The sequence below is a fragment of the Antedon mediterranea genome, chromosome 1 (assembly GCF_964355755.1).
Source record: "Antedon mediterranea chromosome 1, ecAntMedi1.1, whole genome shotgun sequence".
Classification (NCBI taxonomy): Eukaryota; Metazoa; Echinodermata; class Crinoidea; order Comatulida; family Antedonidae; genus Antedon; species Antedon mediterranea.
The window spans coordinates 32489978-32513490 of NC_092670.1; the positions used below are offsets into that span (position 1 = coordinate 32489978).

Below are 23513 nucleotides of genomic sequence, written 5' to 3' on the forward strand. Positions count from 1 at the left end.
AAAATTAAAATACAAAATAATAAATATTTTAGTACAATTATTATTCTCAATATGTGTATATTATAAATACTCAACAACTTATACATATAATGCTATATGTTGCTGCATTAATAATTTGCAAATTAGTTAATTAATAAAAGAAAAAAATTACATCAAATAGAACAATAATTAACAAAAAAATACAATCAAATATTGAAATAAAGCTGTCACTGTATAAATATCGCAAAGTTCAATTGTTTTCAGAAAAAAAATTATTTAAAGTTTAATATTAACTACAAAAAAATTTGTTACAATCATCAACTTATTGTCAGGACATCTATATTTGCTATGCTTATCATTTTAGGTACAATATTCTAGGAAAGTTATACTGTCTGACTGTCTGACTTTGTCTGCACTGTTTGACAAAAAAAAGTGTGTGGTACCCAAATATGGTAGTGAAATGGCCAAATATTGTAGTGATATGACATCATCATGTCTACATATTATATTTTTATACTTGATATGTACTTTATAGAATGTTGAATAACTTGAAGATAAACATGTTTTTATCTACTTGTATTCAGAATATAAGTTTATTGTAATATTATTATATTATTTCTGAGTAGCCATCGTCATTGTTTTCCTCTATAGGTGTCATGTAGTCATCCACTGCATCCTCTGCTTTCTTCTGTTTTGTTGTTTGAGATTCGTTCAAGCTAGAGCCGCAACATTCATTTGTAAAGAGTTCAACGTGGTCAATTTTACTTTTAACTTTTCCTTTCTTCATTGATTTTGGAGATTCATTTGTTTGGTATGCTTGCTTAGCTCTCTTTACTTCCATGTGTTTACTTGTTGAAGGTTGCTCATCATCTTTGATATTATAATATATTTTATTTTCAGATGTTTCAAGTTCTTTATTTCTGCTCTTCAAAGATTTGCCACCTGTTTCTGTTTGTTGGCTTAGAGATGTTTTTGAAATGTAGCTATCGTGTCTTGTGTCTGTATTGTGTGTTGTAGTTTGGGAATGTTGATGTTTTATTTTGAGTAAACAAAGTAATACGAGTACAGCAAGAAGCAGTATGCCAACTGTTACGATCAGCAATATAATAAATAATATGTAATTGTTTGTTGTACAAACTTCAGTTTTGTTTGTAATGTCAGTTAACATAAATTATTATCTTTGACTTTGAATTCCGAGCATCAGTACTCGCAAGACACTTAATAGTGTATTTACCAACTGACAATCCAGTAAAGCAGTATTCATCATCATCAACCAAGTTGTCTCCATTTAGCGTCCAGTTAAAAACCTTTTGGCCAGATCCACCTGTAGCTTCACATTTAAAGCAGTAGTATCCAAACTGTAGAGCTGTGATATGTGAAGGTTTGATGTTTACAATTAATTTTGTTCTAACCTCTAAAGTTAATGTGTAGCAGACATAAGAATAATACAAAGTAACAAAATTACAGTAAAAGAATATCCCTTCTCCAGGATAAAAAGCTTTCAATGTTATATCAAACTTCCCTTTATTGTTGTAGTTTCTTAAGATACTGCGATCTCTTTGGATCCACCCAACTGTGATTATAATCACAGTTGGGTGGATCCAATATAGACACATATTTTCCTTCCTGATTTCACAAGCAAATGTTACTTCTTCTTCCTCAATAATGTTTTTTATTTTACAAATGGTTAAGTATTTGTCACGGTCAAGATTTGAAGGCACTCTATCATTTTGTGAAGGAACCAGATAGTATTTGTAATCATCATCTTGGCATGTGTGTATTCCTTTATCTTGTTCTTCGTTTAAAGATATGAATAGCTGGCATGGGATTGTTTTTAACTTCAGTTCCTTACCTTCTGTCATTGGAAGGTTGTATGTTTTATTGGATTCTAAAATTGACCCAGAATGATATTCACCATATGAGTACTTGAAATAATAAGTATACAGTAGAAAACGGTCTTCTGCAATATTGTATCTGATGAGTATCAACAAGCTGATGACCACTATGACTTTGAGGAATGACATCATTTGTACTTTTGTGTACTGTATATATTCCTTTCTGCTGTAATTAAGACAGGTACAGTAACTAGTGTAAATGTTTTTCAATATTAGGAAATGAGATAAAAACAAATGTATGATACAAATTTATCAAAAACTTGCATGGTTTTGCATTCAGGAACTAATCAATCAATCTTTATTTTCATCGAAAAAATATGGCGGACATACCCAACCACATCCTTGCAAAGTCAAGATAAACAAGTTATATTTATACTATAAAAAGTAGTACATATTTTATATTATGTAATTAATAATTATATTACATTGTCATAACTTAGCCTAATTAATTAAACAAATGTACCAGAATGATCTGTGTTTTAAATGATTATCACTATTATACATGAATGCAGAATGTCTACAATGTATAGTTAGTGAACAATTCAGATTAGAACAAAATAGATATTTTTTATTCAAGAATATCAAACATGAATTTGATTTGAATTAAAATAAAATCTTCATTAATTTGTTTGTCCGATAAATTTGTTATTGGGTAAAAGTAACCTTTCATTCAACCTACAATAATGTAGTTTCCCGACACTCTCTTTCTGGCACTGTTTATCTAAATTTACGTAAGGGCAAAATTGGTCAAATTGCGCGTTATTTCTAGAATTTTTACTCGATGGTTGGTTCATACTTTCGGTACTGATTTTAACCACCTGATGTAACCCTGTTTACTAATTAAATTGAGTTCGATAATTAGTTATTGATAATTAAAACAAATTTAGGTTCAACGATTTGCCCCAAATAGGGATGTTTTCCGATCGTGGTATACGCTGTCTAATGGTTGTCCGTCTTAAAATATACCCGTACACAACAATACGAGGATGCTTTGCATTTTCCTATCTCCTCCTACGATAATTATTTTTAATGACTGAAAACCGGTTGAACAGCGCGACTACAGCATCATAACATTGAAGAAAGGCCGATTTTCTTTAAAAAATATCATATATAGGCCTATAAAACATGAAAAAAATATTTTGTTGCTGAGTGGATAAAGAATATATTTTAAAATGGTTCTTCTTTATACCTTCCCTCAATCTTAATGTTACATACAAAACACAAATTGGGTTTGTTTAAATGAGTCAAAAAATTAAAAATTGTGTTTCTCTTTCGGAAGTAATTCCCAGGGTACTAATTTTAGTTGACTGCATAAATCATTGTCTATTTATTCGACAATGTTTTATATTCCTGCGATACACAGCAATTTGAAATCGCCATTTTTTACCCTGAAATTACTGTGTATTCGTAAACTTCGATTTGTGGGCGCGAGCTAGATGGTACGTGAGCGAAGCGAGCGTATCCTCTAGTATATAGTAATTATTACTGTATATTAAAAGTTGTTCTCCAAAAATGTTGAGTTTATGTAATAATTATAACAAAACTATTTATTCTATCATTTATACATTTCAAAGAAAGATGTTAGTCAAAATAATTATACAGTACAAGATATACTGTACATAAAACTAATCAAATCAAATCAAACATAATTATTTATGCTTGGCAGTATTTATTTTAAATTAATTTGATTTATAACTCAAAAACAAAATAATGAGGTACTGTATTTCTGTTACCATCTTCTATGTTGGCATCTTCTCTGTTGCCATCTTCTATGTTGTCATCTTCTATGTTGCCATCTTGTCTGATTGTCATCTTCTATGTTGCCATCTTCTCTGTTTCCATCTTCTATGTTGCCATCTTCTCTGTTACCATCTTCTATGTTGCCAGCTTGTCTGTTGCCATCTTGTCTGTTGTCATCTTCTATGTTGCCATCTTCTATGTTACCATCTTCTCTGTTACCATCTTCTATGTTGCCATCTTGTCTGTTGCCATCTTCTATGTTATTATCTTCTCTGTTACCATCTGGTCTGTCGCCATCTTCTATGTTGCCATCTTATATGTTGCCATCTTGTCTGTTAGCTTCTATGTTACCATCTTCTCTGTTGCCTTCTTCTCTGTTACATGGGTTGGGGCAAGTAGGGTCCAGTTATTGCATAAAAATACCACTTGCCCTGGTCCATGCCGTCTAGCTGCCATTTTATGCAATTTTAAAACGTTACTACAATTTAAATTTTTTAAATAAAAAATGCAATATAAATGCATGATATATAGGGCTATAATTACATTATAAACGGCATGGACCGGGGTGATGATACATGGGTTAGGGCAAGTAGGGTCCACTCATTTCAGAAAAATACCACTTGCCCCGGTCCATGCCGTCTAGCTGCCATTTTATGCAATTTTAAAACATTACTACAATTTTAACATTTTTATAAAAAAATGCAATATAACCACATATATTTGTAGGGCTATAATTACGTTATAAAACGGCATGGACCGGGGTGACGATACATGGGTTGGGGCAAGTCGTAATTTTATGCATTGACTACTACTACTTGCCCTAACCAATGTATCGTCACCCCGGTCCATGCCGTTTATAACATAATTATAGCCTTATAAATTATGTGGTTATATTGCATTTTTTACAAAAACGTAAAATGGTAGTAACGTTTTAAAATTGCATAAAATGGCAGCTAGACGGCATGGACCGGGGCAAGTGGTATTTTTACTTGAAATGACTGCACCCTACTTGCCCCAACCCACGTATCGTCACCCCGGTCCATGCCGTTTATAACGTAATTATAGCCTAATTATGAGTGAAGAAATAAGTGAACAAAATACAATGAACAAAAATGTAAAATAATGATGAACAGCAAAGAACAATCAATGTTTTCAAAGTTTGTATCATCAAACAAAAAAAATTCAAGATTCAATTTGCTTGAAAGTGTGAAAAGAGTGCCATAAACTGATGGTACATCCTTGGCTAACCAAATGGGGTAGTCAATTGGTGTACAGATGTTTACCTAAGTAATAATTATTTTGTATGGAGCATGAAAATATAATTAAAGCATTGTTATAGTCTTAAATAATCTGACAGTGACACCCATAGTATTAAGAGGTAAATTTGGTAGTGATATAATGTCGACAATACATCTACACTGTATAGAAATACCAGAATTGTTGAAGTAAGCCAACTTTGAAATGAGCTAGAAAGCAAACAAAAAATAATATATCTCCAATTTTTTTATATTATGTAAATATCATGTAGGAGATAATTTTCACAAAATTTCATCTAAAAAAAATTTGTCCCACAAGGTCAAATCCTAGGTCAAATGGAATAGAATAAGTTATACATCTTTTAAATAGTTCTATCTCAAAAGTAAATGGAAGATTTGGATAGCTTTAACAATTAGCTTTCCAAAGATACCCGTCAACAAAATCGGTCCACACGTTACGGAGATACGGTCATTTAAGTATAGCCTGCCGCGTCGATTTTGCGCAAAATCGCGAAGAAACGACGGCGCGCAGCGCGCAAACCGTTGGTCGTAGGGTGCTCAAATTAAAAATTTCAGGTTTTTTTAGGTAAAAATAACCCAAAAACCAAATTTGAGCAAATTTGAAGAAAGTAGGGTTTAACCCATTGGGTGCTTTGACATGGAATGACCCTGCCATCTTCTATGTTGCCATCTTGTCTGTTGCCATGTTGTCTGTTACCATCTTGTCTGTTGCCATCTTCTATGTTGCCATCTTGTCTGTTGCCATCTTGTCTGTTGCCATCTTCTCTGTTACCTTCTTCTATGTTGCCATCTTCCCTGTTGCCATCTTCTATGTTGCCATCTTGTCTGTTGTCATCTTCTCTGTTGCCATCTTGTCTGTTGCAAACCTTCTCTGTTGCCATCTTGTCTGTTATCTTCTATGTTGCCATTTTCTCGGTTACCATCTTCTATGTTGTTGCCATCTCCTACGGTTATGTTGCCATCTTGTCTGTTGCCATCTTCTATGTTGCCATCTTCTATGTTGCCAGCTTGTCTGTTGTCATCTTCTCTGTTGCCATCTTTTATGTTGCCATCTTCTATGTTACCATCTTGTCTGTTGCCATCTTGTCTGTTGCCATCTTCTATGTTGCCATCTTCTCTGTTGCCATCTTGTCTGTTGCCATCTTCTATGTTGCCATCTTCTATGTTGCCATCTATCTTCTATGTTGCCATCTTGTCTGTTACCATCTTGTCTGTTGCCATCTTGTCTGTTGCCATCTTCTATGTTGCCATATTTTATGTTACCATCTTCTATGTTGCCATCTTGTCTGTTGCCATCTTGTCTGTTGCCATCTTTTCTGTTGCCACCTTCTATGTTACCATCTTGTCTGTTGCCATCTTCTATGTTGCCATCTTATCTGTTGCCATCTTGTCTGTGGCCATCTTCTATGTTGCCATCTTGTCTGTTGCCATCTTGTCTGTTGTCATCTTGTCTATTGTCATCTTCTATGTTGCTATCCTCTTTGTTACCATCTTGTCTGTTGCCATCTTGTCTGTTATCATCTTCTATGTTACTATCTTCTATGTTGCCATCTTGTCTGTTACCATCTTCTCTGTTGCCATCTAGTCTGTTGCCATCTTGTCTGTTGCCATCTTCTCTCTTACCTTCTTCTATGTTTACCATCTTCTATGTTGCCTTCTTTTATGTTGTCATCTTGTCTGTTGCCATCTTGTCTGTTGCCAATCTTCTATGTTGCCATCTTGGCTGTTGCCATCTTGTATGTTGCCATCTTCTATGTGGCCATCTTGTCTGTTGCCTTCTTCTATGTTGCCACCTTGTCTGTTGCCCTCTTCTGTGTTGTCATTTTTTCCATTGCCATGTTCTCTGTTGCCATCTTAACAAATATAACTGATTTGTGGTAGTAACAATAAACAACATTATTTAGGCCAAGCATTATTTGCGTCATTTTAAACCGGTTCAAGCATCTTAAGCAAAACCCACACAATATAATTTTATTTTCTTTAATTTTTGTTTTATTAGAAGTATTGCATTAGTAATATAAATAATAAAATTTAAATCCAAAATAATAAATATTTTAATATAATTATTATTCTCAAAATGTCTATATTATAATATCTAACAATTTATACATACAGTATTAATGTTGTTGCATTAGTATATTAGTTACATTCAAATTACTGTACTTAATAAAAATAATGAACAATTTTACATCAAATATAGTATAATCAAGTTTAACAATAATTTTTTTTAAATACAAATAATTATTGAAATAAAGCTGTCATTGTATAGATATCGCAAATTTCAATTGTTGTTAGAAAGGTTATTTAAAGTTTATAAACTACAAATTTTAGATTGTATTTGTTACAATCATCAATTTATTGTCAGGACATTTTAGATACAGTATTCTAAGAAAGTTATAACTGTAAAAGTTTGTCTACACTGTTTGAAAACAAACTGTGAAACACCCAAATATGGTAGTGATATGCCCGAGTATGATAGTGATATGACATCATCATGTCCATATATATATTTAATATTTGATATGTACTTTATACAGAATGTTGAATAACTAACTATAATCCTCCATATAAGTCTGCTTGTATTAAAAAATATGAGTTCAATGTATTATTATTAGGTGATCATTTAGAATAAAATGATCACCTATTGTTATTGTACAAAATCTTTATTATTGTTATTATTCTTCTTTCTGTACACTTTTTGTTCGTCAAATATCTCAAAAAGTTGAATAGCAATGATCACAAACATTTCACAATGTCTTTCAAATACTTTAACTTAGCCATAATAAGCTTTTCAGCGTGATCTCTCACCCGTGACGTCACGTATACGCCATTTTGTGAAATCACATTATCAATCATATATCCATAATTCATTATCACATATTTATGAAATTCACTACACGTTAACTTCAGGTCAATGGTAAAAATATTAGCAAGTAAAAACGCGCGCGCACGTAGGGTCATGCGCGTGGAATCGCGCATTAAAAATTTAAAAAGCTCAAAATTACGTTTTAATCAATTTAGAGCATGAATTAGGCCATTTGCGTGTTTCAAAAAATTACTGCGCAAAAAACATATTTTGCGCGCGCGATACTTACAAAGCGTAAAAATTGCAATTTTTTTATACAAATCGCGTTCTACTCACCATCCTTAGTACATTCACCAAATTTGAGTCAGTTCCGACTTAAAATAACGCTATACGAGCAGGTTAAAAATAACAAAATGCGCAAATTAATTGCATCAAAGTGCTAAAAATGGTGAAAAATAAGGCCTTCTTAAAATGAATATAACTCTTCAGAATGACAGGTGACCCCCAATTTTTTTAACTTATTCGGGAAGCCATTGGGTTGTAGATACATATTCATGTACACATTAGACGTACAAAATGGTATGACGTCATCAAATGGCCACTTCAATTTAAAAATTAGTAATTTTTATCTTTTTGTGTGGGTTATCACATTCAATAGAGCGCATCTCCGTTATTTGAGCCCGATTTTCGCCGAAATTTTAGTATGTGCTTGCTCAATTAATTATCTTTCTCAGGAGCTGTCAACATTTTAATTTGATAACGTCATCATGTGTACAAACTTTAATAAACAAGGTCGTGTAATTTCAGCTACACCATACATTTGAATATGTTATAGCTCTTCAGAATTAAAGGTGACCTAGAGGATTATAATTTATTATGAAAGCTGATTAAATGTAGATATGAATTTATATAAAAATTAAGCCTATCGGATGTTGTGATGTTATCATATGGCCAGTTGAAGTTAAAACGTTGTTTTTAAATTTCTTTAGTCAAAGTTATACAAATTTCAAAGAGCGCGCATTGCGCTTCTACGTGTCAAATTATCTTCCAATCCTTATATTTATTTGCTCAATTCATTATCTTTCGAAATTGTCATCTTCGAGTTTATTTTGATAATTCCATCATACCAAAAAATTTGAACATGATGTGGGTCCCGTAATTTCACCTATGCTACACTGTATATAGATATACAGTATATACTGTACATATTGTATATGACACATAATAGGCACAACTCAGCACTATAAGCGTATAACAGGATGGTATACATCAACATAGTATGTTAACGTACGTGCATATTTAAAAAATATTAATGTCAGTAAAGCGATAAAAATGATCACCTATAATTCGTCAAAGTGACGAATTAAATTCTAGTTGTAAATAGTTACTGCAATAAGAAATTTAATACGGGTAAAACATTGTAGATTAATCTTGTGATCACGTGATCACGTGACATGCATTGATTTATTAAAAATGGTTGTCATACAAAATGAAATATCCAAGAATTTTATATACATGAACGTTAGGCATAATTCTATTTATGAAAAAAAAAAGACTTGCATTTCTAATCTGCTTAACGTTTTCCGTCACTTGGATTAAAGTTACACTTTGTTTCTGTTTAGGGTGGGATGATTTGTTATAGTGTAAATGTCTAAATTTTTATTTGGGTCATCCGGTTACTTTGGTTTTCCTAGTGGTTTTTATTTTTGTTTTGGTTTCCTTCCTGTTTGTTTACTCTAATTCATACCATTTTAGTATTCTTCCAAGAATTTCTATCAATAATCCTACACTAATAATGATATATTAATAATAATGCTAGTAGGTCGAATTAATTATTATTAATAATAATTTGTCTTCTTTGACCCGAATCAGAGATGTTCAGTGCAATACATACCAGGTTATTCCTGTGACTATTGACTAATCACAAATAGCCTTTTGTCACGTCTATAGAGGGTGAATAACACAATGAGGGTGCTATGTATGCATAAGTTTAAATAAATTTAGTTGAATTATTTTTTCAAGCGAATTACGTGGCGTGTAAAACATTGTCTCTCGTGATGATGTGGGCTAATGTTCGTGAGTTTGAGTCCCAGTAGATGACTTTTATTTATCGGCAAACGTGAGTTGCCACACGCAAATTACATAGTCAATATTAAATTTCTTGAGAATTTGCTGGATTTTGTATGGTTAATGACAGAGACATGATAACCACGCGAAAATTACTCAGTCAATATCATCATACTCAACATATACAATTTATGATCCTCACAACGGTAGTCATGTGATGTAGTTTCGACAAATCACGTTCACGTATTTACTGTACATAGGCTAATAAGCTATAAACACACTCAATCATTTTAACAGTTTAATTGCACACAAATTGACAATGTTTTTTTTATTGACATTTCTTTGCAAATGTAACTGATTTGTTGTTATATAATGCAAATGATTTATAATATTGCAGCATTTCATACTGCCCTCTAGAATGCGAATAATGTTTTGTTGTTTTAGAGCATCAAGTGTTAAGCCAAGCATTCTTTGCTCACTGTGCATTATTAATCCAAGCATCTTAACCCTTTCACTGCGTATACCCGGTACTACCGGGTATAAACAAACGTCGTTGAAGTGCGTATACCCGGTAATACCCGGTATGGGCAAAACAATGATTTAATCGTATTTGCCTATAATATATAGCACCCTCTATATTTGTTCGATGAACTTGAATATTTTTGCAAGTCATTAAAAAAATTTTCCAGCAAAAAAAACGGCCCTCTATAGCTGTATTATTGTCTTGAAAATCATGCGCCCTCTATAGTTATATTATATATAGTATAGTGTATATAATAGTATGGCACTTGGTGAATGATGAAAGGTTATATTTCAACGAGGCGGAGCCTCGTTGAAATATAACCTTTCATCATTCACCTTGTGCCATTATTTGTACCATTACACTCATAAACATTCATTATTTGTTTTATATAACATCTAAATAAATTCCTAAATAAATTTCGTACTCAAATGTTTAAAAGAAAAACGAAACTGAGACCAGACGACAGGTGGCGCTGTTGTATTTCACAGTACAGAGCCATATCATAGGATAATTTGTGTACTAGATTTTTTTTCATCCGCGAGAGGTTTTTTTTTTCGTACACAAAAATGTTTCAAAAAGTACGATTTAACGATCGTTGAATAGTGCGTACTATTGCACGCCATGTGACCCACATTCGTCCAATCAAATGACAGGAATTTATATAGGTGTTATATAATATGTAATAATATTCTATCTTGGAAAGTTGTTTTGAGTAGCGTAATGGCGGCCATTTTGAAAGTAACCAAAATTTACCAGCCCCAATAGGGCAACATTGTGTTTATCACAACACGCAAAAAAAAAAAATTCTGAAACAATAGTTAGTTATGTACTATAGTGAATTTTTGGGAAATGTCATTATTTTCACGATTTTGCCCCAAAACTTTGATTTGTGCATAATTTTTATAAAATAATAAAAATAATTAATCAATTTTTTTAAATATTTTTATTTGTTATACGTATCTTTATCAATATCCAGTATTCCATAAGAATTTCTTATAGAAAATATAGTTTTTATCATTGATTCGATAAAAACCACGAAATCCAAAATACCTGTAATGACGTCACATGACGTCATCAATATGCAAATTATATTTTTTTTATACCTAACTGTAGACTAACCCTTTGCCCATCACACACCACAAAAATAATTACACAATTATCTCAATTAGTATTTTTTTGCAATTTATTATTAAAATACCATATGTTTTTCTTAATATACATTACGCACAGAGGTGGGAATAATGCTCCGCAGTGAAAGGGTTAAAAGGCAAAATCCACAAATTATAGTTATACTTTATTATTTTACATTAGTATTAATTACTATTCTCAAATTATTATAATCAGCAATTTACAGTATGTATTACTTTATTTGTACATTTTTGAATTATTACAAATTTGCAAATACAGTAGGTATTAAACATCGAAATTGAAGCAAACTCAGATATTATTTACATAAAATTTAAAGTACAAAATAATTAATATTAGTATAATTATTATTCTCAAAATTTCTATATTATAAATACTCAACAACTTATACATATTAATGCTATGTTGCTGCATTACAATTTACAAATGTGCAAATTAGTAACATTCAAATTAGTTAATTAAAAGAAAAGAATTACATCAAATATCACAATAATTAACAAAAACTTATAATCAATTATTGAAATAAAGCTGTCACTGTATAAATGTCGCAAAGTTAAAATGATGAACATACAACAATGGAAAACCTGTAAAAACAATGTACAAAGCAGTACATACACAACATAGAAAGAAAAATTGAAACTTTTAAATACATTTATTTTCCCACCAACATCCATGCAAAGTCAAGATAAACAAGTTATAATATTTATACAAAAATATAAATGGTACATATTTTTTTAAATTATATTACATTGCCATAAGTCTTCATTAAGTTGTCCGATAACTTTGTTATTGGATAAAAGTAAGCTTTCATTCAACCTACTGCACAATAATGTAGTTTTCAGTCATTCTTTTTCAGGCACATACTTTTATACAGTAATTATTACTGTATATTAAAAGTTGTTCTCCAAAACTGTTTTTAATTATAGCAAAACTATTTATTTTATAAAAAATATTCTTTTATACATTTAAAAGCAAAATGTTTTTCTAAATAATGATACAGTTCTAGTTCAAGATATACTGTACATAAAACTAATCAAATCAAATCAAACATAAATATTATAGTATGAAACATTTGGACAGTATTTGTTATAAATTAATTTGATTTAAAACTCAAGAACAAAATAGTGAGGTGCTTCAGTATTTCTGTTGCAATCCTCTCTGTTATCATCGTCTCTGTTACCATTTTCTCCGTTGCCATCTTCTCTGTTACCATCTTCTATGTTACCACTTTCTCTTTTACCATCTTCTATGTTACCATCTTCTCTGTTGCCATCTTCTCTGTTGCCATCTTCTCTTTTACCATCTTCTCTTTTACCATCTTCTATGTTGCCATCTTCTCTTTTACCATCTTCTCTGTTGCCATCTTGTGTTTTGTCAATTTGTCTGTTGCCATCTTCTCTGTGGCCATCTTGTCTGTGGCCAACTTCTATGTTGCCATCTTCTATTTTGCCAACTTCTATGTTGTCATTTTCTATGTTGCCTTCTTCTCTATTTCCATCTTCTCTGTTGCCATCTTCTATGTTGCCATCTTGTGTGTTGTCACCTTGTCTGTTCCCATCTTCTCTGTTGCCATTTTCTCCATTGCCATCTTGTGTGTTGTCAATTTGTCTGTTCCCATCTTCTCTGTTGCCATTTTCTACATTGCCTTCTCTCCGGTTGGCACCTTGTCTGTTGCCCTCTTCTCTGTTTCCATCTTTTTTATTTTCTCTTTCGTTACTTTCTGCATTTGTATTGACAATGTCATTCTCAGCAGCATATGATATATCATTAATTGTATAATATATGTTATCGTCTGCCATGGTCTGTGAACCTCCAGAAATGCCCTGAACATTTGCATCATTTCTTTGCTGTTCAGGACGGAGTTGAATACCTTTGTTTTTTTTCCATAAGTAAAGTAAAACCACACATAGTAATATTATAATTGTGGTTGCTATAGTTATTATGTATATTTTGAAATAAAACTTGTCATTGTCATCTTCCTTGCGTTCATTCTCATCATCATCTTCTTCATCATCTTTGGTTGTCTTTGACGTTGGTTTGATATGTATTACACTGAATGTCATCTCACCTGAGACACTCTGAGTATCAGTACTCACCAGACATCTGACAGTATATTTACCAGCTGATAATTCATTAAAACATTTTTTATTTGTTTCACTATTATGATCATCACCCCAGCTTGTTTCATTTACTCTCCATTTATAAACTGTTTTGTTCGATCCGCCTGTCACATAACATTCAAAACAGTAGTATCCAAAGAATTCATCTGTGCTATGTAAAGATGTGATGTTTACTATTAACCTTGGCTTGACCTTTAAAGTTAATGTACAGCAGACATCATAACTGGCATTATATTTTATACAATAAAAGAATATACCTTCTTCAAAATAAAAATCTTTTAAAGTTATATTAAATGTTGGTTCACTGTAAATTTGTACGCTGTGGTGATGCCTTTGGATCCAGCCAACTGTGATTTCACTTGAATTCATCTTCTTGATTTCACAAGGAAATGTTACTTCTTTTTTTTCAATAATGTTTGGGAATTTACAAGTCATGCATTCATCAGGTTGTAGATATGCAGGCTCTAGATTTTGTGATGGTTCCAGATAGTATCTCTGGTCATCGCCTTGGCATGTGTGTATTCCTTTATCTTGTTCTTCATTTAAAGATATGAATAGCTGGCATGGGATTTTAAGTTCCTTATCTTCTGCTGTCAGCTGTGGAAGCTGGTAGGTTGCATTTGATTCTACAATTGTCACAGAATGCTCCTCCTGTGATTCAAACTTGTAGAATAAAAAGTGTGAAAACTCTAGAGAACTTCCTTCTGCAATATTGTATCTGACAAGTAATAAGGTGAAAACTACCAGACAGATAATATGAAATGACATCGTCATAACTTCTTTGTTCATTATTATTGCTTGCTTTCGATATTTACAGTATAACACTGATGCGGATAATGTTTTTTCTTTTATGGAAAAAAATCCAAAGGAAATACAGTTAATACTAAATTAGCAATTAAAGGAAATAAGATATAGAATAAAAATTCTCTGCAATAAGGAACTAATCAGAAAAAAAGGTGTGTAATATGTCTATTTATATTCCAAAGTACAGGGTTTAAAATTATAAGCTTAACATCATCATCATCGTCACTATCGTCATCGTCACTGTCGTCATCAACATTTTTTTGCATAAATTGAATACATTGCTTATTAGTATCACAATAATCAAATGGTGGCGCAGTTGAACTTGGGCTAAACAAAGGCTTAAAACAGAAAAATACACATTGGAACTTATTTATTTTATTTCAACAATGTTTGGTTGGAGGGTGGTCCATCCAGCCAAAGCTGATCATTAGGGACCTTCACAAAAATACAATACGACGAGACATAAACATGTAACAATAACAATTAAATTTAAAAAAAAAATAGAATTTATAAAGATACAAATAAAATAAGGCGCAACAAAATTAGAATAAAAAAATTAAATTAATAAAATTAAATTGGCCATCTCAGAAAAAAATATAGGAAATAGGAACAAGAAGATGTTCTTAAGGAAATTTGAAAGAGTAAAATGAAGCAAGTTGAAAGGAAGAGAAAAAAAAACCAAATATAAATCTTCATACACTTTTTATTTAAATTTGTGCCAATAATTTCTTAGTTTCTGCTTTATTCTTTTACAATTACATGCATGTATCTATAGATATTTTATAATTATATTCATGAGGTAATTTCTTGTTGTTCTTCTTCACCCCCTTTTCCATACCATACCTCATCAGGTTGATATATAAAGCATTGATTGTTTGGTTCTATGTATATTTTAAATTTAAATCCAATGACACTTTTCCGCTAGCTCAATTATGGTAATCCATTCTATTTTATTACATTATATGTAACCATATACTTCATCTTGCATTAAGCTCTGTCCACACTATCAAACATAAAAAAAATGTGATGTACCCAAATATTGTAGTGATATGCCAATATATGGTAGTGATATATCAAAATATGGTAGTCATATATCATCATCTTATCCATACCGGTATATGGGCACATCATATTTTTTTATCACAACGTTTTTAGACAGCTTTAAAGATAGTTTTCTTATTTTTTTTTGGAACATAAAATCATAAAGCTTCAGATAAATTTTAGTTGTTATGCTATTTGTTTGCTTAAGTTATATATATCTAAAGTGAGGACGTGCTGCTCATTTTTTATCCAAAAAATGACTAACGTAATAATGTGAAGCACTTAGAAATCTTATAAGAACGATGTACAATATTATCTATATTTAAACCTCCAATTTATTCAGAACTTTATTTTTATCTTACAATCTTATTTTTGAATTAAATTGTGTTCCTACATTTATAAATGTTGATCACAAGAAAATCATAATTCATTTTTTACCCATGTCCAGGGAAAATTTTCATTTAAAAATTTTGTTTAGCAATATTGCTAATAAAACTGATTTTTAAGTCGAGAAACATAGTTTTGTATTGTATTTTTTGCTACACAATTTTCAAAATGTGTAGCAATAAGGTTGTTTTGTATAGCTTTTTGCTACGCTACACTGGCGAAAATGTTCCCTGCATGTCTATTTTTTATTTAAACAATAGTACAACATACTATTACTAATACTATTTTATAAATATTTTAAAGTTTTAAGAATATTTTATAAAGTATTCAACATTCTTGGAAACATACTTTTGTCTATTTTAATCACTTCATGTCTTTTTATGTTTAATTTATTTTATATGTATAATTGTCAATGGAAAGTCGTTCCAGTTTAAGGACAAATAAACAATCTTTTGGAGTACTATCAAGCCTATTACCGTATATCCTCTGCTGGTATAATCCAATCTCTCTCCCTTCCCCTCTACAACACAAAATTGGGCCGACTTTTGGAGTGGGACTACCAAAAGCCAATATGCCTGTTTGTGAAATAAGTCATAATGAGGAGGGTTTAGACCCGCAGTGGGATAATACCCGAGGATATACGATATTTAGTTTAAGCACCAATATAATATCTGTACAGTACAGTCAAATAATATATCAGAAGAATAATACTAATGGTTTCCAATGGGGCAACGCACCGCATAACGTCTGGATGCAGATTAAGCAAGTTACTTCAATGCCAATTAAAGAATAGAACATGCTGGTAATGCAATGGTTGATTTTTTTAGGCTGCTGTTTGTTTAAAGCTTTTTTGCAATTTAATTTTTAGCATGGGGATAAAGAATTTTTTTTCCAGAAGTCAATGTACAAAATTGTTATTAAAACAATTTACAATTTACATGAAAGTTTAATTGCAAATACACTTTTTGATTAGTCTTTATGTGAGGATGAGAGCAGGTAGCGATTTTTTTTTTGTACATAAATTAGGGACCCCTCATGAAACGTCACAAAATAAACATGAATAATTCATCAGTTAAATTTACTTGTTCCGTGTGTACCCAAGCGTATAGCAACAAGAAGTTCGGTACGATTCTTATGTAGGCCTATCTCCGCTGTGGTTGCGGCGTGCGATTTCCCCGGCGATTTCATAAAAGAATAACGGCGTTTTGTGTGGATTGTCGAAATAATCAGCCTTTAGTTTATGGTGTTTTTATAATAATTTATTACTAAAGAATTACGTGTTAAAATTATAGTTTCTATTAATACTATTAGGCCTAATGATTAGCCTAGTCTAGTAGTAGCTGTGTGGGTGTTTGTGTTTTAGGTATGACACAGTCCGAGTAATAAGTCAGCAAAATTAAACAATAAACATTACACAAAAATACATTTTTTATTCTCGTGGGTCTAATCTTTCCATCTCATGTGTTCATACACGCCCATTTTTAAAGTTCCTTTGATTACATGCATATTGTTTGATAATAAAATAGCAGAATTAAAAAATTTACAGTACACAAATTATACACATTCTTTATTTTTGTGGGTCTAAGCTTTCTTTGGGCTATGTCCAATTACTACTTAGTTGCCTAGCTGTCGATTAGCCTCGACACATTATGCATAGTGGTGTGTGTGAAGAAGAGTGCGCGAAGGCAATCACGTGAATTGACCTAGAATCCTAGGCCTACTGTAGAAAGAATTGTATCGCTTGTGTAATCACTTCTTGTTGCTATACGCTTGGGTGCACACGGAACAACAAATTTAACTGAAGAATTATTCATGTTTATTTTGTGACGTTTCATGAGGGGGTCCCCAACTTATGTACGAAAAAAAAATTGCGAGCAGGTATCCACATGCTCTTTTAAAACATTACACATTTCTAATGCAAAGATCGTGGATTACTCTTTTTTTCTGATATATTCTTTGGTACAATTCATAATAATTATCTACAATAATAGTAATATAAGTAATATTGCTGTTGTTCACTTATTCTGTAAATTCCATATAATAGGGAATGTGTGTAGTTGTAACGTAGTCATCCACTGTATCTCCTAGTTTCTTTTTTTCAACTTTTTGCAATCCGTTTATGGCATTGAAGTTGAGACCGTAACATTCATTTGTGAAAACCTCAACGTGGTTTGCAAGCTTTTCATTTTTCTTAAATTTTGATTCTGTTGGTTTTGATCTCACTACCCGTTTACTTGTTGAAGGTTGTTCTCCATCTGACCCATTACATTCATTTCGACAGCAGGACTCAAATTTTTCAGTTATTTTTTTAACTTTCAGTTTGGACTTGTCCACTGCTTGCTTTGTCCTCACTTGTTTCTTGTCGGCATCTGTTTTCCTTTTTTTGTTTTGTGGAAATTGTTCTTCTATTTGTTGTCTGCTGTTTGAAGTTTCAATAATGTCTTGGTGACTTCTTTTCCTTTTTGAATGTTCACCGTAGTTTCTTCTAAGAATTATATAGAGTGATAACATGACAACCAACAAAAGTAAGCAAATTGTCACTATCAATATTATGATGATGACATCATTATCAGAATTTTCTGTACCTTCAGCATCTGCTACTGTGAATTTGATCTCACCTGACTTGTTTTGAGCTGCAGTAGTTACAAGACACTTGACAGTGTATTCACCAGTAGTTAAGTTATTAAAACATCTTTCATCGTCATTCTCTCCATTGTATCCTGTCTCCAATAACTGTGATACATCAGAAGTCCAGTGATAATGCTTTGGACCAGATCCACCTGTAGCACGACATTTAAAGCAATATTCACCAACACGGTTTCCAGGAATTGTCCTCATTTCCAACTTAAGTTCAGGGTAAACATTTAGAATTAATGTATAGCATAATATTCTAGTGTTACCAGTAACTTTTGAAATGCAGTAAAAGAATATCCCCTCTCCAGCTTGGTGACCTTTAAATATTTGGTTAAAAGAGACCATCTCTCCAGCAGTTATGGGTAAATCAAAAGATTGCATCATGTTATGTTTTCCTTGTATCCATCCAACTGTTATCTTATGTAGGTCAGTTGGTAGAGTAATACATGTAAAATTGCATGCTATTGTTACTTCCTTTCCCTCTTTGATATTTAAATCTTCAAAATCATCACAGACCATTTTCCAGTATTCATAATTAACATTCTCTTTCTGATTGACATTACCGAAAGGAATTGCAAAGTACTTATTACCTTCATCTTGACAGGTGTATATTCCTACATTTTGCTCTTTGTTGTAAGATATAAAATATTGGCAGTTGACAGTTGCTGACATTTGTAGAAGGCTGAGTACCTCCATTTCATCATATCTAAATGTCCGAGTCTCTGTTAGTACACCCTGGTACGTTTTATTTGAGCGCAAGATGTCGACGGTATTCTGTGTTTCCACATTGGTTTCATAACCATAATCAAATTTAACATCCTTTTTTACTGCAGTCACTCTGATTGTTAGTAAACATGTCATAAGACAAAGTTTTTGGAATTCCATAGTTCGTAAATATTTCAAACTTTTTGAATTTTAGAAATCAAGTTGTCGGTGTGAGCTTCAGTTAATAATGATTTTTTGTTAATGTTATCTGAATTTATTATGTACTTCTGTGACACGTTTCCTTTTCCTATTGATAATTTAATACAATAGGTTACTGTGTCACCAGGTAGTTGGTGGTGACAACAAAATGTAATTAGTAATATATTGCTATGCTGCAACTACTGTACAATTAGTGACTACAAAGATAAATTAGGAAACATGTTCAATGTACAGAAATATTGGATTGTCAGTAGTATACATTCCTTATTTTGAATTAAACAGCCTGGAGGGTTTTTAGGGGGCGTCAAAGAACTTATAACACAAGAATCTCCTGTTCTTCAATTTGCATTCAAAACACAGTATCGGAAGTACAGGGTTAAAAGGTCAAACTGGGCGACGCCATTTCACAGCATGGAGCAGCGCCCCCTCCAAACTAGGAAGTCAATTACTCTACCCGCCTAGAGTATTAGCAGATCCCCTCTATGATTTTGACTTTCTAATTTGATGCGGGCGCCCTACTCCTCAGTCAATTACTCTATACCCCTAGAGCATTAGCAGAACCCCTCTATGATTTTGACTTTCTAATTTGATGCGGGCGCCCTACTCCATGGCTCACAATGGCGCCACCCATAGCTCTATTCTATCCCACAATGCCTTTCGAAATTGTTACGCGCTTCGGACGAACAGGAGATTCTTGTGTTATAAGTTCTTTGGGGGCGTTTATTCGAGGAAGATGTTTATTGAGGGAGCCATTTATTTTTTTGGGTGTAACTGTAATATGGTGTACATACTGTATCATCAAATGCCATCAGATATAAAAAAAATACAAAACTAATTCATTTAAAGAGGTGATAAAATAAAAAATTGTATCTAAATGCTTAGTAAATTGTAGGTCATGAAAGTCAAGAGGGTGACATTTTATTCAAAGCACTTAAAATTAAATACTATGTAAACATTTACATAGAAATAACAGTCAACAGACACCCAGTCAAATGTTTTAGAAAAGGCCTATGCTATTAAAGTTTTTATGTCGATGCTGAAAATAAAGTCAATTAACTCATATGGATGTTTTTGACCTCTTGACGTGTAAAGATGGCCGAGAATTCCCGAGAAAGATGTAGCAGTAGAATTTAACCTAAGAAATATTTTGTGGGAAATCATCATTTTAATAACATTTCATGACTCATTCCCTACAATTGTTAACGTTTTGTAAAAATCATGCATATACTTTAAAAACATTAAACAAGGTCATTCCTTGTCTTAAATGTACGTTTTATGGTAAATTATGATAATAAGAGAGAAACAATGTAATACCTATGTAGCTCTCATCGTATGTCCTATTGTGGACTGTCTTGCGTAGCTAGGTTTAGTTTCGTAGGCCTAGCTAGTAAACAGCAGTAACGTATAAACATACGCTAGCTATGGGTCTAGCCCGAGGTTGTCTAGTTGCTGCATTAATTGCCCTTCTGTTTTTGCCAGAATCTGTTATTAAAACAAATTGGGGAAAACCCTGTATTTTCACTGAACAGTAATGTTTCTTCATTTTTAGCCCTCACAAATCGATCAAAAGTGGGTGAATCACAGAAGAAAAACGAAAATATTAAACCGCGCATGTTGGGATTTATAGCGGCCACTTAAATTATTAAAATCGACTTCTTTTTAGTTGCGTGTAACGCAACTCTACAGCTCACTATGTTGGGTGTTCGGTCAGACGGTTGGTTGGTAAACACTAACTTGAGCAAGTGACTGCAGCCATGTATCCTTGTTCATATTTTTAACCATTTAAAGACGAAAAAAGTTATCCCAATAGGACCATATAGTATTTATTTTTACATTAAATGCAGTTTGCGACCTGGAATTCAATCTAAAAAACGTAGGGAATGGGAAACACTTTTATTGCAAACACAGTATTTTAAAGTGTCGCAGAATGAATAATGTGAATGGGGTAGGAAGACATCACAAACAAAGACATACTTTTATAAATATATAAATGAATGATACTCAACCATTCTCATAGACTATATTAATACTATAAACCAATACAATAAATAAAGTCCAATATTATATTTTTTTATACGTCCGTATTTAATCATTTTTGTTAAGCTTAAAATGCAAATTAGATAAATTTATACATCAAATATTAATAATTAATTATTGTTTTTTTTCTTTATTAGCTATACAAAACATTATACACATAAAGGAATTTGATATTTGTATTGGTTGTATAGGATAGGAGCTTGAGGATTAATAAAAAGTGTTATATACAGTTTGTAAATACTGTACCAGTTACAATAATCAAGATAACGATGATTTGTTATCTTGTTAATATAATTATTTAATAATGCAATGCTTATTTCTGCTGCTCGCTTATGGAAGTGAGTGGTGGTGGTACCCACTCTGGGCCAGTTACATTTTTAAATGCATGTATATGTCCATAGGCTTCAGGTAGTCTTCAGCATCCAATGATTTCTTAAATTGAAGTTCTTGATATTCAGTTGAAGCATTTGTAATAACCTCAACACGGTTTGCAATTGTTGATTCATTATCGGTTGACTTTGATCTTTGTCTGCTGTTTGAAGTTTTAATAATGTCTTGGTGACTTCTTTTCCTTTTTGGATGTTTACTGTAGTTTCTTCTAAGAATTACGTAAAGTGATAACATGACAACCAACAAAAGTAAGCAAATTGTCACTATCAATATTATGATGATGACATCATTATCAGAATTGTCTGTAACTTTAGATTTACTTATCTGTGTAGTTAATGGACTTGTCTGTTTTGTTGTATCTGTTGGTACAACATCTGCTACTGTGAATTTAATCTCACCTGACTTGTTTTGAGCTGCAGTAGTTACAAGACACTTGACAGTGTATTCACCAGTAGTTAAGTTATTAAAACATCTTTCATCGTCATTCTCCCCATTGTATCCTGTCTCCGATAATACATCAGAAGTCCATTGATAATCCTTTGGACCAGATCCACCTATAGCTAGGCATTTAAAGCAATGTTCGCGGTTTCCATGTATTGTCATCATTTTCAAATTCAGTTTAGGATAAACCGGTAAAGTTAATGTGTAGCATCTGTTTGTATATTTGTTTGCAACAGCATATTCTGAAATACAATAAAAGAATATTCCATCTCCACTTTGGTAGCCTTCAAATGTTAGATTCAAATTCTGTGTTCTTGTATTACTATCTAAATTATAGGAATCTGTAATGTTATGTTTTTCTTGAATCCATCCAATAGTTATTTCATGTGTGTTAGAGAGATTATCACAATTTTTAAGAGTACAATTGGATGTTACTTGCTTTCCCTCAATGATGTCTACAAACTCCTCACAAGCTATTTTGCAGATTGGATATTCAGGAATGTGATTCTGCTTGACGTCACCTAAAGGAATCGCAAAATGCTTATTATCTTCATCTTGACATGTGTAAATTCCTATATCTTCCTGTCCACTGTAGGATATGAAGTGTTGACATTTTACTGCTGTTGACCTTTCCACTTGGTTCTTGGTAAATACTGGGTTATTGTAAAATGTATACTGTTGATAGTCTAATCTACCCGTATACGTTTTATTTGGGATGTTTAAGATGTTGACAGGAATCTTCGTCACAATGTACCTAAACTCATAATCAAATTCAACATACTTTTCATCTGCAGTCACTTGGATAATTAATAAACACATTGTAATCAGACTAAAATGTTGTAATGCCATCATTTCTTAAATAAAATTAAACTTCTTGAATGTAGTGAAGAAACAGATCATTTAAATGTTTAGATATGAATAGAAGAAGTTGTCGGTGTTAGTTTCAGTTTATAATGATTTTTTGTTCATGTTCTCTGAATTTATTTTGTACTTCCATGACATGTTTCCTCAATTGTTTTCCTATTGATATAATCCAATACAATAGGTTCTGTCAGTTGTGGTTATAAAATCGTTTAATACCTACTGCTGCAATTCAATTGCTCTACCAGACCACAAGATAAATTAAGAAATATTAATGTACAAATAAAAACGTGCAGAAACATTGGATTGTGTAATGAGACAAATGTCATTGAACTCGGGGCTTGCAGAATCTCTAAACATTAGGTTCCCATAAAAAATGATGAGAAAAGCTAATTAATTTCAAGACTTTGTTCAAATATCATAATTTTTTCTCGGTGACGA

At 32.1% G+C, this 23513-nt stretch overlaps 4 protein-coding genes across 7 annotated transcripts in view; 1 reads left to right on the forward strand and 3 right to left on the reverse strand.

Moving 5' to 3' along the window:
• Window positions 1-23513, forward strand: part of LOC140063690 (natural resistance-associated macrophage protein 2-like) — an 82055-nt gene that overhangs the window by 25066 nt on the left and 33476 nt on the right. The window lies entirely within an intron of this gene.
• LOC140050672 (uncharacterized) lies at window positions 3539-4463 on the reverse strand. The gene is made up of 2 exons (XM_072095806.1): window positions 4430-4463; window positions 3539-3926 (listed from the first exon to the last, which is right to left on the reverse strand). Exons 1-2 carry the CDS (start codon window positions 4461-4463, stop codon window positions 3652-3654), a joined length of 309 nt encoding a protein of 102 aa, XP_071951907.1. The 3' UTR covers window positions 3539-3651.
• Window positions 5443-5785, reverse strand: LOC140050688 (uncharacterized). Its single transcript, XM_072095807.1, has one exon. It carries the CDS (start codon window positions 5770-5772, stop codon window positions 5443-5445), a length of 330 nt encoding a protein of 109 aa, XP_071951908.1. The 5' UTR covers window positions 5773-5785.
• On the reverse strand, window positions 16025-20841 carry LOC140049170 (uncharacterized). Its single transcript, XM_072093991.1, has 2 exons — window positions 19885-20841; window positions 16025-19801 (listed from the first exon to the last, which is right to left on the reverse strand). The coding sequence occupies exon 2, from the start codon at window positions 19302-19304 to the stop codon at window positions 17805-17807; it is 1500 nt and encodes a 499-aa protein (XP_071950092.1). The 5' UTR covers window positions 19305-19801; window positions 19885-20841; the 3' UTR covers window positions 16025-17804.